The 19585-nt window shown below is 39.4% G+C and overlaps 1 protein-coding gene across 5 annotated transcripts in view; it reads left to right on the top strand.

Moving 5' to 3' along the window:
• cacna1aa (calcium voltage-gated channel subunit alpha1 Aa) overlaps positions 1 to 19585 on the top strand; it is a 72320-nt gene that overhangs the window by 17577 nt on the left and 35158 nt on the right. For 4 of the 5 annotated variants that reach the window (XM_088436955.1, XM_088436954.1, XM_088436953.1 and 1 more), the window contains exons 4-25: positions 2250 to 2341; positions 3071 to 3223; positions 3316 to 3503; positions 4944 to 5047; positions 5132 to 5247; positions 5711 to 5755; positions 5912 to 5995; positions 6920 to 7126; positions 7918 to 8030; positions 8156 to 8268; positions 8368 to 8499; positions 8594 to 8666; positions 9212 to 9329; positions 10235 to 10302; positions 10402 to 10508; positions 12038 to 12206; positions 13135 to 13733; positions 15124 to 15473; positions 15561 to 15696; positions 15949 to 16078; positions 16828 to 16887; positions 16972 to 17078. In XM_088436955.1, coding sequence (XP_088293081.1) covers positions 2250 to 2341; positions 3071 to 3223; positions 3316 to 3503; positions 4944 to 5047; positions 5132 to 5247; positions 5711 to 5755; positions 5912 to 5995; positions 6920 to 7126; positions 7918 to 8030; positions 8156 to 8268; positions 8368 to 8499; positions 8594 to 8666; positions 9212 to 9329; positions 10235 to 10302; positions 10402 to 10508; positions 12038 to 12206; positions 13135 to 13733; positions 15124 to 15473; positions 15561 to 15696; positions 15949 to 16078; positions 16828 to 16887; positions 16972 to 17078 — 3264 coding nt within the window. Of the gene's footprint in view, positions 1 to 2249; positions 2342 to 3070; positions 3224 to 3315; positions 3504 to 4943; positions 5048 to 5131; positions 5248 to 5710; positions 5756 to 5911; positions 5996 to 6919; positions 7127 to 7917; positions 8031 to 8155; positions 8269 to 8367; positions 8500 to 8593; positions 8667 to 9211; positions 9330 to 10234; positions 10303 to 10401; positions 10509 to 11516; positions 11568 to 12037; positions 12207 to 13134; positions 13734 to 15123; positions 15474 to 15560; positions 15697 to 15948; positions 16079 to 16827; positions 16888 to 16971; positions 17079 to 19585 lie in introns of all 5 variants that reach the window. The other variant, XM_088436951.1, reaches the window with a different exon arrangement.

The raw sequence follows: 19585 nt of genomic DNA, 5'->3' as shown, positions 1-19585 counted from the left end.
TATATTTTCTCATACGCGCAACCCCTACAGTAGAGTGACGTAACAACCGGGATTGTCATTGAGATTTTTTTAGCCTAATTTTTGCTGATGTATGACATTCTAGATCATCTTTGTAGCTACTACAAACGTTTACTGTACATCTATATTTCATCTTTAAGGATTACTTTCCTTGACCATTTAAGGTACAGGATACTGTATGTCTTTGCAGTAACACAATGGCCACTCATTGAAGAACCTATCACTAATTTAGGGTCCAAACAAAATGAAGAAAAGAAGTAAGAATATTTGTAGATCTGCAAATAATGAATATTGTAATCATTGAATGATTTGTTGATTATTTATTTTATTTGTTTATTTTGCCAGTTTGATCCATAATGTGAGAAAATCTACAAAAAAAATTGTAGATATAGATTAATTCATTCAAATCTAAAATCAAATGATGTCATGAATCTCTTGTTAATCTCACCTAAAAATTTATGAGAAAATACCTCAACTATAGATTGTTTTACCGTGGGCGATCAAAAGATTGTTATTCACAAAAATAAACAGAAAGATGGCCTCAATCATTTATTTACTTGAACGGAGGCAGTTGTTTACCTTCTGTTATATTTGAGACACGTCCCAAGTGCAGGTTTCAACCTTTAATTTTGACCATCAGGAGAAATGGCGCTGTTGACCAATGATCAAATAATTACAAAAAATATTGTCAACAAAAAAAAAATCATTGCTTTCCAGTTAGGTTTGGTAAAAGCTTTGTTATGGCTCGTTGCTTTAGCATTTTTGTTGCTATCCTTAGCTGTGGCTGCAGACACAGCTGGATGCTTTGTACTTATGTGGTAGGCTAAAAATGAGCTGCCTCGGCGGTAAGCAAACTACACCTTACAAAAGATGCACATCACAGTACCTTTATCAATGCAATTGCAACGTTTTTTCTTTAAAAGGTAAATGTACTCGCAATGTTTATAACTGGATTTGTGAATAACTCCAATGTACAATGGCAGCTCTTAAAATGATTACCACTTGTGGTTTGTAGTTTTCAGCTATTGTGTTGATAAAAGCTACTAAAGTTAAATGTCATACTCTAATACAGTTTGCCCTAGCTTTAGAGTTAGTTTTCTACCTACCTTTGGGAAGATTGTTATAGATTTTTTAAGAGCACCTGCCTCAACATTTTAGTTAGACTGTCAGAAAAACAAGTACAATACAAGGACAATTCAAGAAGGCTCCAAAATGAGTTCATTGGAGGACATTTGAAGGTATAAAAATGCCTTAAGGTACAATGATGCAAATTGAAATCAGTCTGTGTACACAGCGGAGAGAATATTTGCCCCTTGACGATACCAGGACCCTCTCAGTTTCACGACAGCCTCCTATGATGAGTTTAACACACAATGTCATTCCAAGGGCCCTATGGCTAGCACTTGTGATGAAGTGTCTACCATAGATACCACTGGAGAAGGCCTTCCAGTCACCTTAATGCAGTGTTTAGAGCTGGGTGTACGCTACTTGCTATTTGAGTGTTTTTCCAAGCAGCGCGGTCTGATTTGAAGCCTGCAGTGATTAAGGCTCTGCTGTGTCACTGAAACAGAGGAAAGTGGCAATGTGTCAAAGTGACAGAATGAAAAAAGAAAGAGCAGGAGGGAGAAGTGAGAAGGAGGGATGATTCACTCTGTGCGTCAGACGAGGGACTGACTGGAAGTCTGGCGGCACAGGGGAACGTCTTTAGACTCTCCACACGCACATCCACGCACACCGTCTTGTTTACCGTTCCTGATTCGCCTGCCTTCCGTTCTCCAGCAGCAGCAGTTCCTCCCCAGTCTGGAAACACTTTGAATGCATAATGAAATGGCTGAAAATTACATGTCAGCATCTAATTTTCATCGTGTGACATTTCCTATCTCTCTTCTTTGGCGACCCTTTCACCATGTCCTCCTCGTAACTCCAATGTCCTCCTTTTTTGAATTTATCGTCCTTCCGTCGCGCCTATACAGATCACCTGGCCCTCAACCCGCCCCTCCCCCACCCTCATACGCTTCACCGTACGGCATCACTTGTCACCCCATTGATTGACTCAGCTCCAGAAGGATTTACATACAACATACCAGTAGTTGCTTATAATGACCCCTAAAGACGGGTTTGTGTATTTTTGCATACAGTGAGTGTGAATGTGTGGAATGTGTTTGGGAGCTGGACTAACAGCAAGCTCACAAGCTGGAATATTGATTGCCCCTTTGTATTTGTCCCGTTAGGATCCTGTCCACTGTGGGCTCAGATTTTGACCTGCGGACTCTCAGAGCTGTTCGAGTCTTGAGACCCCTCAAATTGGTCTCTGGTATTCCAAGTAAGTGTGGCATTTGAATGACGAGTGTATATATAATTCCCAAATTTCAGGGTCAATTTCTGCAAAACACAATAGATCTAATTTTATGTAATTACTTCTGATTTCCTTGTGTCCATAACTCAATTTTCATCTGTGAAGCCCTTTGAGACTTCGGTGATTCAGGGCCATACAAATAAAATTTGATTGATTGATTAAGTGTTTTTCAGATTTCCCACTTTAAGAGTGCTCTGTGAATGCAGCGCCAGTGTAACATTGAATGCATGCAAAGCGGTTGATTTTCCTTGTTCTTAAACCTAAACTGACAGTATGAAAATAAATATTTGGTGTATATGCCTTCAGATTAAACATATTTCATACCACAGCAGTACGTTCTAGTAAAATCTCAAAACTGATCATCAATATGCAAGATAAGTGCTTAAATGTTGTGTGAAAAATATGTAACCATGTCAGCTGTCTTCAAATGTTCCAAAATGTCGACAGTCTCAGCTGAATCCTGCCAAGCTGCAAATGGGAATTAAATCCAAGATGAAATTGGCAAATCTTAATATCAAAGGAGAACATTTTCAGAAACAATTCATGAGCAGATGAGAGTCATTTTAATTAATCCACTTATGTACAGTATGTTTCAACATTGGAAAATCCAATTATTGAATTTGGTTCTTTTTTTTTTCAGTTTTCGGTAGTAAGTAGAAGAATAATGCACTTGTGGTGTGTAAACGTGCCTTTCAGGCTTACAGGTGGTGCTCAAATCCATCATGAAGGCCATGATTCCTCTGCTACAAATTGGCCTCCTGCTTTTCTTCGCCATCCTCATGTTCGCCATCATTGGCTTGGAGTTTTACATGGGAAAATTTCACAAAACATGCTTTGACAATCACACAGGTACAGTAAATGCTTATTGCGCGTGTAGAATTTTGACTAACTTTTTATCTTTTTTGACATCCATCTGCCTCTCATCTACTTCCCAAATCCAGGGGAGATCCGAGAAGAGTTCCCATGTGGGACGGAACCTCCGTCACGATTGTGTCCAGAGGGTACCCATTGTCGAAAGTACTGGCTAGGTCCAAACTATGGCATCACCCAGTTTGACAACATCCTTTTTGCCATCCTCACCGTCTTCCAGTGTATCACCATGGAGGGTTGGACTGAACTGCTATACCATGTAAATGCTGGTACTCATTCTTCCACCAGAGTTTGATTGCAAGCTTGTCATCTAGTCATATCCTCACCATGCAATCACTTCCCAGATTCATGGTTTGAGTGTTATAATTCTAATATCAATGCTGTTTTCCGTTTTACACTCTACCAATTTTCATTTTTGTCATCATACGTCCGCTATATTGTCCCTTTCGTTTGTCGTCTCTTCCTGTGTCCCTCCTTCCCGGTGCTGCTCTATATTTAAAAGGTCCTGTTCAGCCGGAGTTATTCGTGCAGCTGCGGGAGAGAGGAGTGATAAAAGTTTAATGGTAGAAAAAAAAAAGGTTATGCGGTACGTTGGGTACACAGAAGCCATGCCAGCTTCCGAGTAGACGGAGAGAGAGGATCAGAGGAGGTAAGGCAGGCGGCTATTAGGGCAATAAGACATAGTGGGAAACAAGGGAGCAGGACTTGAGGTAAGCTCTAGGGAGGGGATGTTGATCAGTGAGAGTGACAAGAGCTACAAAAGAATGCGAGAGAGTAAGGACGAAAATAAGGAATTCAAGTAGAAAAGATTGATGGAAATAATGGATGACTAAACAGGACACAGGAGGACAGCAGGAGAAACAAAACAAAAAAATGAAAAGGATGTAATCATCTCTCTAGCGGTGATGAAACATGAATGATAGGGATGTATTTTGGTTTGTTTTTCCCAGTAATCCTGCAGACAAACAGAAAAAAAAGAAACTGAGGCTCTTTGATGAAGTTACCAGTCAGTTATTAACACATTCACTCCAAAAGACACACTTTTATGTCCAGTTAATCAATCCCATGCACTATATACATATATATATTAACTGTATGGCTAAAGGAGGCTTACTTTATGCATTGAAGTAATCAATTCCATCAGATTCAATTGACAAAGAATCTGAATCTGAATTACCTTAGGTACTTAGGTACCTAATTGATTACTTTTGTTCTTTATTATTAGGGTGATTGTAAGTAGTTTATTCTTAAAGTACAAAAGGAATTCATTTTTTTAGTAGCAATTAACTTAACAATTAACAGAATTATTCCTAATTCACCAGGCAATTTTAGACCCTTTGGCCAAACCCTAGAGGAAAATAACTGCATTTTAAAGGGAAATAAGTGTAGAATGAGAATGTATCAACATTAGTTTTCATCAGCCTTCTTTCATGAAAATGCATCACATTGTTTATATTAAATCATCTGGGATTGAATGTCTGAACTTTTAAAAATAAAAAAAAAATATGTCTGGAATTGAATGAGTTAAAGTTGCATTGTCTCAGTGTGAATAGTGTAAGGTCAAAAATCTCTGATGACTGTTTGCATATGTGTGTGGAAGGTCAAAAATCTCTGATGACTGTTTATATATGTGTGTGGAAGGTCAAAAATCTCTAATGACTATTTGTGTATGTGTGTGTGTGCGCGTGTGTGTTTCCAGAGCAACGATGCCTCAGGGAGCGCGTGGAACTGGATGTATTTCATCCCACTTATTATCATCGGCTCCTTCTTCATGCTCAACCTGGTGCTGGGCGTTTTGTCAGGGTAAGGGTCTGCTGAGCGAAGCACTTTTCGAAAACAAAAATGCACCCAAATATCAATATATCATTTGCGTGTATGTCCTCACAGGGAGTTTGCCAAAGAGAGGGAACGAGTGGAAAACAGAAGTGAGTTCCTGAAGCTGAGAAGGCAGCAACAAATTGAAAGGGAACTCAATGGTTACTTGGAGTGGATCTGCAAAGCTGGTAAATGGATCGTGTCACCTCATATACAAACTCAACAGTCTTAAAATCCAACAAAATCTTTTCATAACTTTCACCCGTCGCCTTGTGAGTGTAAAGGGGCCTGTCGGACAGATGCAGAGAAAAGATGATGGAGGATTGTGCAAATTGAAGACAGTGCTTACGAGAGCTTACAGAGCTACTCCTAAATAGGTTGATTATAAAAAAAATTTTAAAAATTGTTGAATACAAAGGTGCGGGCCCAAAATGTATGTTCATTTACTTTATGCAAAAGACAGATTAAAACCCTGTGAACTGTGAAAAAAAAAAATAGTACATTAGATTTTTCCGCGCCATATTCCATAAACACAATATACAGAATATAAACATATTTTTGTATAGAAAAACAGGGTTGACCTCACCTTTAATTTATACATGTGTTTTGTGTAAAATGTATGATCAATGTTTCCTGTGTTGTTTCCTGCAGAAGAGGTCCTCTTGGCAGATGATGAGAATGAAAATGATTATGATGGTAGGACATATTTTTACTGTTCTTTCCTTTCATTGGATGTGATGGTCTGTATGGTTTATATGCATATGTGAATGGAGTCAGGTGATTTTCACCATTCAGGAAATTGAGCTGAATGGAGGGCAAAAATTAAATACTGGCTGCCGCTTTCTGTTCCAGGCTCCCGCAGGAGAGCCACCAAGAACCACAAGAGCAAGGCTGAGCTTCTAAACCCAGAGGAGGGAGAAGGAGATCTGGCAGTTGGTGAGACAACACACACACACACACACTCACAAAGGCAAACCACAGGTACAGAAAATATACTGTAGATGCTATCTTGCATATCAGCATTATCTGACCCTCCTTTTCTTGTCTCTCCTTCATTCTCCTCTTAGCTGATATGAATTCCTCCTCTCGTGTTACCCTTTCACACACATGTACACACGCGCTCCTTCCCCACCTCAAAGCCCAGAAGCTTGAAGCCATTTTTCTCATGGAATATTTTTTTTCAAGGAGAAGTCCACCCTAGCATTTTCTTTACAATGATATCTTCTCAATAGCCTCAGTAATCAAAACATGGAATTATGACTCATTTGGATTTTGTGGAATATAATATTAAGAAGCAAAATCCATCCATTTTTTTTTAATCCATCTCAGGGGTCGGCCATTTTGTTACTGACTCTTGCCTGAGAATGACATCACATTTGCCCAGGGCTCAGGTAATGACCAATCACGGCTTACCTGCTTTCTGATTTTGGTCAATTGACGTTAGCAAACTGAGCCGTGATTGGTTGTTACCTGAGCAAGTGTGAGGTCATTTTCAGTTGACAGCAAGTGGCAAAACCTGTGCAGCAGGTGCATTTTGCAGCTTCATTCATATTCCAGACACACAATACTAATTAGGATGTCATGTTTAGACTAGTGGGATGCATCGAACATATAATTGTAAAAACATGTTCAGTGGGTTGACTTTGCCTTTTAAATTGTGGGGTGCTGTTTTAAACAAAACAATAAAAAGCTGTTTTACCTTTTCTCCTTTACTCCCTTCCATGTACATAAATTTATGAGCATAACTGTACCATCTTTGACTTCATATTCCTCATCCTGTGAATGCATGTTCACGCCTTGTCAACAGTGTACTGTGACATTTAGCCAGGGCTAACACTGGTATGTTTCTTCCCCTCTCAGGTTCACCATTTGCCCGCGCTAGCTTAAAAAGCTCCAAGCTTGAAGTATCATCTTTCAAGAGGCGAGAAAGGCGCTTGCGCTTCTTCATCCGACACATAGTGAAGTCCCAGGCCTTTTACTGGACTGTGCTGTGTTTGGTGGGCCTCAACACGCTGTGTGTGGCTGTAGTTCACTACGACCAGCCAGAACCACTCTCAGATTTTTTAAGTGAGTAGAGCACATATATGCTTGTATAGGTGTTTGCGTGTGTTGTGTATGTGTGTAATTTTATAAACTACAACCAAAGCACTAAATATATTGTTAGTAATACACACTATGATTCAGAATCAATATAAATGTCCCAAAATTGATTTTATTCAGTGCTTTTTATCCAACTATAAAAGCTGATATATATTAGGAGGAATGATGGGGGTGAAATTACTTTGATAGTTTACTTAATTACAAAAGTGGTCCTTCAAGTCACTTATGTTTACAAAACTTCAAAGCCATTCTTATGGTATATCAATGAATCAAAAACAAAGAAAAGTGTATTGATTTTAGTTCATGAGCTGTTTTGGTGGGAGGAAAAACACTTTCCTCACTATTCAAAACTTAAAAAATGAAAAAAAATGCCATTTTAATGTCTCCATTTGTCATTCTGTCTTTCAAAGCGGGCTAGAGTAGATCATGGCAGTTCTTTGTGCATCTATAGATTGAAGCAGAAATCATTGTCAATCAAACAAGATTGAATCAGAGATAGATTCTGAATCGAATCATAGAGCCAATAATCAAAACTAAAATCTAATTGAATCGCGAGACAGTCAAAGATTGCTACCCCTTATACATACAGTACCTATATGATCGAACAAAACGTGCTGTCTTGTGTCTTGTGTTTTCTCTCAGTGATGGTGTGCATACTGTGCACTGCACACTAAATTAGCTTTATTGTGAATCTGGTTCTTTGCTCTCTCTCAATTCAAAGACAACAACGCTCATAACAGATTTTTGTCTGCTGATAGATTATGCTGAATTTATCTTCCTGGGAATATTTTTGACTGAGATGTTTGTCAAGATGTATGGCCTGGGAAGACAGGCATACCTCAACTCCTCTTTCAACTGCTTCGACTGCATCGTGAGTGTCACTGCGGCTACTGACTAACCCCCTCACTGATGACGACCACATATTAGTATATATAATGAAGCTGCAAGTACCATAAAGTGATTGATGATGAGTTGCATATGCCTGTGTTCTAAAAGGTGATCTGCGGCAGCATATTCGAAGTGCTATGGTCTTTTATTCAGCCGGGCACGTCATTTGGCATCAGTGTTTTACGAGCTCTCAGGTTATTGAGGATCTTCAAGGTCACCAAGTGAGTGTCTTGTTTTCAACAGATCTACTGGTATTATTATTTACTGTATGCAGAAGGCATCTTTTTTTTTAATTTAACACTGTCTCTTTTTTTTTCCAGGTATTGGGCGTCTTTACGGAACCTTGTTGTGTCTTTGCTCAACTCTATGAAGTCCATCATCAGCTTGCTCTTCCTCCTCTTCCTCTTCATAGTAGTCTTCGCCCTGCTGGGAATGCAGCTCTTCGGAGGACAGTCAGTGCCTTTTAATTTCTTTAGTTTACACGTTTAAATGTACTTGTAAGATCCACTTTTTCTCAAAAGTACCATGTGCCTTTTTCCCTGTCAGGTTTAATTTTGAAAATGGAACTCCTTCAACAAATTTTGATACCTTCCCGGCAGCAATAATGACAGTGTTTCAGGTAAGCAGAGGAGTTTGTGATGGGCAGGAGTGGAATTCTAGAATAGGTCTAAACTGATTAAAATCCATTTTCGAGCTGTCAAAGGTAGTTTATATTCGTTTCTTTCAATATCATTGTGAAGAGTATGTCAGTAGTTACAAAAAATGTGCCAAGATCTCAAATGACGAGCTCTCGTGAAATTAGAACCACGAGATTTATCGTCGTTGCGTAAAATAAACATAATGTATGGACATGAATTTGTGCTTTAACACAAAACTTTTATTTTGAAGTCATTCCCGGAAGCATGCTTGCGACATTACTAACTTTATACCAAATTTGATTCAACTGAACATGATTCAAACGATTAGGATTTGAATCAGGTGTGTTGGAGAGCGAGGACTGGAGTTTGACACCTTCGTTTAGAGTCAATCACGTGAGACATTCCATTTCATGGGATTGGTGTTTCGTCCCATCCCTAGCAGACACTCAACATATTGATACTGTGACGTTTAAAAAAATAATAATGGATTTAAATGAAACTAATGTCCATGCGTGTTTATGTTCAGATCCTGACAGGTGAAGATTGGAACATGGTGATGTACGCCGGCATCAAGTCTCAGGGCGGAGTCAACAAAGGCATGGCCTTCTCCGTCTTCTTCATCGTGCTCACACTTTTTGGCAACTGTATCCTTTGCTTGCCCAAATCAAAAGATACATGTCCACAAATCATCCATTTTGAACTGTGTTCAAAATGTGGTAAATACTGCAAACTCGCATTGAAATTGTCCACGGTTAAACACATGCAAATAAGAGATGAAATCTTACCTTTGGGGAGACATGGTGGTCGAGTGGTACGCACGTCTGCCTCACGGTTCTGAGGTCCCCAGTTCACCTCTGACTCCGGCCTTCCTGTGTGGAGTTTGCATGTTCTACCCATGCCCTCGTGGGTTTCCTATAGGCACTCTGATTTCCTCCCGTAATTCAAAAAACATGGTAGGTAGGTATGTTGAACACCCCAAATTGTTTGTGAGTGTGAATGATCCTTTGTCTCTGTGTGATCTGGCGGTATAGCCCAAAAAAAGCTGGGATAGGCACCAGAAGATGGACGGATGAATCTTACTTCTCGCAAGTGAATTCCTATCAAAATTGATTTTTTGGTAGCAACATTTCTGACCAGAGAACTGTCTCGTTGACTAAAATCGTGCTTGTCCAGTCCAAATACATATTATTGCCACCTCAAGATTTTCCACGTTAAAACTTTGTAACTAATAGATGAAACATTTTTGACCTGCCGATGTCAATATGCCTCTTGTGAGCCCTTTTTATCTGGGTCAGTGCTGAGAACGTAGGAAAAAGCAGGAATCCAAACCAATGGATTAAGGAACTAGATAATACCAAGGTATTGGTTAGGGTGGGAAATCAATATTGTTAAACATTGTTTAAATCTCCAAAAAGGTGAATTTCCATCATAGGAACTCTTTAAACTACTACTGTTGGTTTATTGTTCTATTGAGTCTGTGACTTGTGTAAAAATGAATACAAATAAACCCAACGCCCACACAGTGGCTTTCCTATAACTCTGTGCACAGATACTCTTCTGAATGTCTTCTTGGCTATCGCTGTGGACAATTTGGCCAATGCACAAGAGCTTACCAAGGTGCAACCCAGCTCGACGTTACCTCATCATGACTAAGACTTTTTTTTTCTCTCCACTCTACTTCCTCCATTGACGTCTTTTTCCCCTCCTTCCTGGCAGGATGAGCAAGAGGAGGAGGAGGCTGCCAGTCAGAAGATCGCCTTGCAGAAAGCCAAGGAGGTGGCGGAAGTCAGCCCCCTGTCAGCTGCCAACCTCTCCATTGCAGCGTGAGTATCAGTCACTATATACAGTAAATGTATATATATATATATATATATATATATATATATATATATATATATATATATATATATATATATATATATATATATATATATATATATATATAGATATAGTAGTAAACACACGCACACACACGCACACACACACACACACACACATGGCAATGGAATAGACTTCTGCTTTTTACTACGCTGTGTACGATCCAAATGGTTTTAAAGTTTCCATGTTATAGAGCAGTATTCACATTTTATATGCAATGACACTCACTGATACAAACTTGCACTCATAAAGGTTTAACAACAGCGGGCGAACACAGCATGAACACACGCAACTCATGGTGACCTTTACTGCTTTAAACAACAGCCTGTTTTTTCGATTATACATGCTCGAATTGGGATTATGAATACACATATTTATGGGTTGGATCATGTCATATCACAATGTATGTTGTGTTCTTTGTTGTGCGTGTGTCAGTTTGCCATGAACAATTACGCACTTTTATTTTGCATAGAACTAATATTTAGGGTTACTGTTTATTTTTCTGATATTCTTCTGTTCTGTGTGAACATGAGTGAATGAAAACTAAACTAAAATGAATGAATGAAAAGTAAACTAAAAAAAACACAAAGGGGTAAAGTTTTATATGACTTGTAACTTCTAACCCAGGGACATTAATAGAGTATGAATAATGTCTCAAAATGTTGGTCAAGTCTCCTGAGGTCTTCAACTCTGATTATTTTGCCCATTTTTGTATAGGCATTAGTTTTGATGAGACAACATGAGAAATGAGGAATAAACATTCAATATTGATGTAACTCAGACTTTCAGCTATGAACAATTGTGTTTGGGTGTGCATGTCTCCATGGACATATACGATTTAATTCCCAAATGCGATCTATTAAAAACAAGATGGTTAAGGTTCGCTGGATCCATTTTGGAATGAAATCCTCACTTTTTGTGCCATCTCACTCATCAACTGTTTCCCTCCTCAGCAACAAAGTACACAGTGATTGTCACAACGCTACTGACCCCTTTCTGGACTGGTATTTATTTATTTATTTGTTTATTTCTTTCTAGTTCTCTTTTGTTAAGTGACCTTACAACCATTCCACATCTTCTCCCCGTGTCTCCGACCTTTTGTCCACCTAAAAACAATAAACCATTGCCAAGAGTTCACACTTTGTTGCTGCACCACATCCTAAATTGGAAAGTATTTAAAATGAAAATGATGTTACCTAGTAACTTCTATGACGCGGTAACAAATTTGCTAGTAGTTAATCATGGGTAATGATAGCAAATTCGCACCTTACCTGCAAGTTGCCCCCATTTTGTTTTCCCAACATGGCTTCCAAAACCCCCTTCCTCTTGCTTTGTGTGGACACTCACTCCAGTGTCCCTTCATAAGCTATTTCTAATTTTGCTGTATGTTTCCACATCATCCCTACAGTGTGTGTTTGCTCAGCAAGCCCTCACGTTTGCCTGCACTAATTCTCTCCACTCTTTCTGGTTTCAGTAAGGAGCAGCAGAAGAACCACAATAAGGGGCTCAATAAGTCAGTGTGGGAGCAGCGCACCAAGGAGCTAAGAAAGCAAACGTTGGCATCCAGCCGTGAAGCCCTCTACAATGAGCTCGATCCTGAAGATCGCTGGAAGGCAAGGACAGGGAGGGAGGAACACAACAATGTAAAGGACAAAGCAAAAAAATGCCTTAGACTTGTGTTATCAGTGTACACAAGTGCTGGCTATGTAAATGTTGTGTTTATTCTAAAAACTGCTGGGTCAAGAAATAAGCCATTTATGCGTCGAAATGGGACAGGCCCCGCTTGGGTGAACTAGAGCCAACATTTTGGGGTATTCATTTCAAGTAGTCAGGAAAAAATAATAACCCACAAAAAACCCAAATTTGGGAGTTATTTTGTACTAAACAATTCCACTATTTCGGTTGTTTTATAGGTTAGTCATTGAACCCAACTTTTCAGGTTAAATGAATCCAAAAGGTCGGGTTCAATAGGTAAAAAAAAAGAAATGGGGTCAAGGGATTAACCCACGAAGCAACCAAACATTTTAGGTTATTATCAGGATTATTTGTTTCACACAATTTGGGGGAAATATGTATACAATAAGAAATGTAGGTCAAATAAGTTTTTCTGCGATAAATAACCTAAAGTGTACATTACTTAGTAAAATTTGATCCAATGGTAATAACCAAAATTTTGAGTTTTTTTGTTTTTTTTTTTTAGTTAAATTTGGGCGATTTTGATTTGCAAAACAAAACATGCATTTTCTTTGTTTTTCACGACCCAACTGTTTTTAGAATGCTCGTTATCCTGACACGGTGGAAGCTCTCAAGCCAAACATGGGCATTGATTGGCAATTCACAGTCACCATAAGAAATCATCTAAATAACTGAAATCTATTCCGGGTCAATTCATCATGAAAAACTTAACAGCGCAGCTTTCAACTAACAAACTGTTCAATTGAATTCCAATTTTTACAACATCTTGACATATTCCGACTTTAGAGTTTCCACTGTATGTTGGCCAGAAATGTTCACTTTTACAGTTTTTAGGCAATACAACAGTGTCTAAACATAGCGACCCTTCCTGGTCAGGTCAACTACTCACGCCATGTCCGACCTGATATGAAAACTCACCTGGATCGGCCTTTGGTGGTTGACCCCCTCGAGAACCGCAATAACAACACCAACAAGAACACTGACAACAATCCAGACCTCTGCTTCAGCCAGCAGCATCCTGCCGATGACCCCCACAGACAAACCCACCACCCCGAACACGGAGGTCAAGGAGCCCCCGTCAAAGCTCCTCTAGAGCGAGGCGAGTCCACTGAAAGTAGGCGGAGCCGAAAAGGTACCCACCACCATCGCGGCTCTCACGTACGATTGGATACAACTGTGATTCCCGGGCCGGGCTCGGAGGAGAGGCCGACTCGGCGCCATCATCATAATCGCAGCGGAAGTCGAGGGGCGGGACAGTCCGAGCACAGGAAACCGAAATTGCATCGCAGGAATGACGAAGATGAGGACGGTCGAGAAGGAAAAGTAGGAAGACGCAAGAGCAAAGGGGTCGATGAAGGAGAGGAGGGAGGAGAGAAGGAGGCAGCTGGGGATGGAAGCGAGAGGAGGCCCAGAAGGAATCGCCATAGCAACCAGACGGAAGGAGAGGGGAAGAAGATGTGCCAGCATCGAAGGAAGTAAGTTGAATACACACGGTTTTACAATAACAGTCAACACTATTAAAATCATCTTCTGATTGTGTTTCTAAATGGAGATTAACATGTGAAAATAGGCACCCTTTTCCCAGATAACAATATGACTCATCTTGGAATGACTTTCAGCTCACAGCTGTGCATTATCAAGAAAAAAAAAAACAATTTATCGTATATTTTTGCCTTTAAATTGTGTCTGGGACCATTTGAATTGGAACGCATTTCCAAACTTTTCTGAGCGCCGATTGGCTGGGTCTTAAAGGGATACTTTGCTTATCTAACCATTTTCAGCAGTGAAAAGTTCATTGGAGCTGGGCAATAAATAGAATTTATTTGTTTTTTTTGCCATTTTAAAATGAACCAAATCATGAAACTGACTTTGCACAAGTGGCAGAATGTTGGATCGGTAGTTTACAATATGTGTTTACGAGAGCTGCCGAAAAGTTAATAGTGGTATTTAAGCTAACGTTTATTTGCACAAGGTATTAATGATTGGATTTGTTTTAAAGCTGGTTTAATGTCGGACACAATCTCGGCAGAGGACTGATTTTTAATACGTTTCAACTTTAAATGAATGTTTGATGGATTTATTACTTCAATTAAAATCATCATTTTCCAGAATGACTAAAAGTAAACATGAATTTATTTTCGACCGTATTTATAATTAACTCATTCATTGCCAGCCCGGTAAAATTGCATCTGACGTTTATAGCTGTCATTGGAGGCCAGTAAAGATTGATCTTTGACGTCTACAGCCGTCAATTGTCATAAATCAGTTCATTTGAAACTTCCCCATTTTTTCAGCTACAATTCATAGTTTTATCAACATTTTTCCACTCTTTGTCATTTGAAAATGACATCAGATGTGCTCTGGGGTCAGGTAAGGACAAATCATGGCTCATCTGATTTCTGGGTTTTGGTCATGTGACATTCACAAGCTGAGTTATGACTGGTCTTGAGCCTAAAGCACATGTGATGTATTTTCCATAATAAGCGTGTGGCAAAAGTTTTTAAAGGTAATAATTTCACTGTAAAAAGAGTACAATTGTCATCAAAGAAAAAGAATTTACTGTTTTATGCTGAAAATTATCTCTATCATTAAGCTGTTGTCTTTTTATGAGAATGAATGTATTTCTTTTTTTTTTAATTTTTTTTTAGTGTTCACAACCCAAGCTTTGCAGGGGGATCATACCGATCGCTATATAGTGAGGGTCATCTTTTTTACACCCCTTTGGACAATAAAGGTCCAAAAAATGTACCACCAATGGGTTGTTTAGTCTATATTGTTCAAAATGATATTTGATTTTGCAACGCTGAAAATATATTCATTATATTCTCTTCCAATCTCAATATTTGTCCACTTGAATCTCCCCAGGGATGGTAGTGTTCTGAACCTCTCCACCACAAGACCCATCCAAAAGAGGCTGTCCAGGCAGGACAGGCAGGACAGTGAAGATATGGACAACCTGATGAATACCAAGCTGGTTTCTGAATCCACCCCTTGCAAAGAACAGCACCCAAATCCACACGCCAATCACACTGCGGCCCCCGGCTTCGGATCTGCCCTGCAACTGGCTAACAGCGCCACTCAAGGGAGTTTAGTCAGATTGGACGGTTACGGAAATGTTGGACATCGCCGAGCCAACAGCATCATCAGACAGCCCCACCTCGATCACACCGTCGTGGACATGCCAATATTTCCATCAACTAATGCCATCCTGCAGGGTAAAAACAGCGCCATGTACAGTATAATTACTTCTTCATCCTTTTGTCTTGACTAATCTTCCACTAATGTATTTTTTTTTAATCCAGTCAATAAAAATGCAAACACAGAGCCTTTACCAGCAAAAGAGGACAAGGACGACGATGACGATGCAAAGGGAGGTGAAGGGGGACCCAGGCCCATGCCTCCATTCACCTCCATGTTCATACTAACCACCACTAACCCGTGAGTACACCATTGAGTGGAAAGATGAAGGTTTGCAGTCTGTACTACAGGAGTGTATTGTACAACTTGGTGGAAAAATGGCTTTGGATGAACAAGCCGACTTGGCCATGTTTGATCATCGGATTTAGATTGGAATCTCGGAAGGAAAGCGGATCTACTCTAATACCAGCAGCCTAAGCTATTATATATTCTTACAACGCAGATTGGGGTGATATGCAATACAATGAAAAGATCAACTTTGTCTGCTCGAAGGTTTCGCCGAGCCTGTCACTACATCTGCACCCTGCGCTACTTTGAGATGTGCATTCTGCTGGTCATTGCAATGAGTAGTATCGCCCTCGCTGCCGAAGACCCCGTCTGGCCTGATTCTACTCGCAACAACGTAAGAATGGTGTTTTATGCTGTCGGAAAAAACGTCATGATTTTTAATTATCTTTTTTTTTTATTGGAATTAATTGGAATTGTAGTGCCTAATGCTTTCGAGTATGGACCAATTGTCAACAGTCATTTTATTCTAAATTATTATTCCAAAATGTGGCTATAGAGTGTTTTTGATATACAAATATCCTAAATGTGCTTTTTTTTTTTTTTGCTTGGTGAAATATAATTATAAACATAGAAGAACATATTTCCACTTAATTATGACCAACTTATTTATAGATAGATAAATAGATAGATAGATTGGCTCATTGCATTGTGAATATTCATGAGGAAAATTTATAAAGCTTATTCTTTTCCTTCCCCAATGCATATTATTGGGTATCAATGATATACAAATGTTGGCCAGTCCCAATCCCCTGCAAATGGCGGTGTTTTACCGTGCAGTTTTTAAGTTGCTGATCAGTCATCGACTCCATAATAACCCCATGGTTAACCCTCAGTAAAATGTGGAAAAAAATAGAACATCATCTTTTAAAGAAAAGTATAAGTCTATACACGCAGCAGTCACTTAATTAGGTACAGTATAGTTATTCAGACAGCCAGCAAGAGATTGATGTTAATTACTTTTCTTCCTCCATTCATGACCCTGTGTGCAGTTTCCTCTCCATAAAAACAAATGCAGTTTGCCGGCCAAGAGAAAGTTAAGCAATCTGTGAGTGTCATCTATCTAATTCCCCTGTTTATATATAGGTCCTGCGCTATTTTGACTATGTCTTCACTGGAGTGTTCACATTTGAGATGCTAATTAAGGTGAGGCCACTGTTTTTTGGACTTTTTTCTACAGCAGACCCAGATGATTAGTGTTTCTCATCATGTTCTCTCGGTTTGTTCAAGATGGTGGACCTGGGCTTGGTTTTGCACCAAGGCTCTTACTTCCGAGACTTGTGGAACATCCTTGACTTTATTGTGGTTAGTGGTGCGCTGGTGGCCTTCGCCTTCACGTAAGTAGCTCCTTGCTTCCTCTTGATTCCTCTATCCGCAGTCCCGACTCCAAAAGTCTGTCTTTTTCTCTTTGTGGATTTCCTTCTCACACACTCTGGTTTCTGTCCTTCTCCATTAACTTAATATCCTCTCCTGTTGACCTTTTTTCTCTCCTCCTGTCATTTGCAAATACATTTAGACAATTTTGCCTTCTCGTCTATTCTGCAAGTGGCAATGAGCACGCCACCTACCAGTAATCCTTTAGTGCCAGCACGTTCTGGAGTTCATAAGTCCACATCTGAAATAGTGAGGGTTATACTAAATTTATTGTTGATGGCTTTGGAATATGTAGAGTAAATTATTTAGCTGACCCATCCAGCCAGCTGTTATGGTTCAAAATAGCTACTAATTAATGATATCTTAATCTGTATCTACTCACATGAAAAGAGGATATATCCTGCTGAGACCCAACCTATTAATTAGTGTCCACTGTAGTGGGCATTTGTTTTTGGTGTATATATTTTGATCCTGTCGTCAGCCTTTCCAAAGATTTATTGATGAACTACGAATGAACTGGGGAGCCGACGTGACCGAGCTAACGGCCACGGTTGCATGAGGTTAAATAACCTGAGGAGGTTGGTCCATATGTGGTCAGGTCTGCTGTTCGGCAAAACAAACAAAAAAATCAGTTTTTCTATTTAAAATAAATAAAAGCTTGACTATAATGTTCCCTGAGATGAGGGGACGATACATTTATTTCAGCAGACCAGCAAAAGACCCGCTCCTTATTTTGTTGTTCAACGTACTCATAGATTCTAGGACACCATGAAGATGAAAAATTGCTTGTCCCATTAAAAAAAACATAAATGTAGCATGAAGCTCCCTTGGGTGCTTGTTGTGCTGTCTCAGTTTGGAAGTTTTCTGCAGGTTCCACTTGTTTTGTTTCTAATCTCACGACCACTTGCCATACTCGATTTTTGAAATACAGTACATGTAATGAGGACATGGCCGTTTCCCACTGGGTCTGAATCCGCATTGGAATTAATGTTAGTCTGAAAATTTGCTAAAAGATTATTCCCCGAATAATCATAATAGACTGGTCTATGAATAATCTCTGTATGAGGGAAAACAAGCCTGCATAGGCAAATTCGGCCTATGAGAAGACTAAAAGTCGGTTTCATCATGACAGGCATTGCAATCTCATACACATCCTGATAGTGTCGTAACTCAATTGACTGAAATCAAACAGCACTCCAGAAAGGCTCAGCAATCTCATTGGAGATGTTTATCACTCCTTCAAATCCAATTAGTCTGTCTGAGGATCCCGAGTGTGTTGGACTTGGTTTTGAACTGTTCAGGGTCCGGCTAGACCAAAAACAAAATATCCCACAGCAGATTTAGTGTACGACTGCGATTTGTTTGGTAGAACTGCAAACGACTGTAGAATGGTAGTACCACATTATGTTAATATGGATCCCAAATAATAAGATTATTGATCCCAAATAATAAGATTATTGTGTGACGGCCTATTCTTTAATGTTATTCTTCTGTTTATTTTAACCACTTTTTCTTTAGAAATGACATCCTCTAGTTATAAATATTGTAATAATGGCAATAAGCAGTGTTGTTTGTGACTCCAATTGAAAAAATTGTCAGATGGGTTCCCCAGTTGTATTCTGGCGCTAAATGTTCATCGTCATTTGCAAATAAGTATATGGAATATCCGTATAGTTTTTCTTAACTCCAAGATATTGCCCCTGACCAGTTGAGTCATCACTAACGATGAAGCGATGAAGATATTTGCTGCCGTTTGATATCACGGGCCTCACTTCTTCTTTGCTCTCTCTCTTCCACATCTGGCCCCTCATTTTGAATCCCATTCCGGTTCTTCCTCCCACCCTTGTCTTTCTGTCTCGCTCCTTTCCGTGTTTTCAATATCTCACTCCTCTCCCATCTCTTCGTTTGGATCACCATCAACAGCGGCGGAGGGTAAAGTTGTCTTTTTTTCTCTCTCTCTCCTCTCTCGATGCCCTCGCTCTACTTTCTCGTTGTTTGTCCAATGGACACACATGACACTCGTCACCTCTCCATCCATCCTTCATAGCAGATTGTCTGTCGTTCTGTTTCATTGTTCACCATGGAAGAACTCCGACTCAGACATGACAAAACGAGCAGTTAACCTTCTCAACTGAAAACCTGTCAAACGAATGGAAGATTGCAGATAAATGGCAGAGGTTTACAAAGAACTGCTGGAATGGAAATGTAACAAAAACAATAAACGATGCTGTGAGAGATGTATTTTTAGTTTGATACAGACAAAGGTCAGAGTGCACAACATGATATTTTCACACACTATATATTCAGTACAATGGACCCCGGTTATTCATGGAGTTTTGGGCAGGCCTGTGAAAATTGAAATTACCATTATAACCTATTGATTCATTGACTACCATTATAAACGCATATGTACATATATGGAAAAAAAAAATATATGTGTGACATGTTTTTGACAACACCAGCCATTGAC

Source organism: Hippichthys cyanospilos, chromosome 16 (genome assembly GCF_059441005.1).
Source record: "Hippichthys cyanospilos isolate Australia breed blue-spotted pipefish chromosome 16, RoL_Hcya_1.0, whole genome shotgun sequence".
Classification (NCBI taxonomy): domain Eukaryota; kingdom Metazoa; phylum Chordata; class Actinopteri; order Syngnathiformes; family Syngnathidae; genus Hippichthys; species Hippichthys cyanospilos.
The sequence above is the reverse complement of the archived record's forward strand: the minus strand, read 5'-3'. Positions and strand labels throughout refer to the sequence as shown.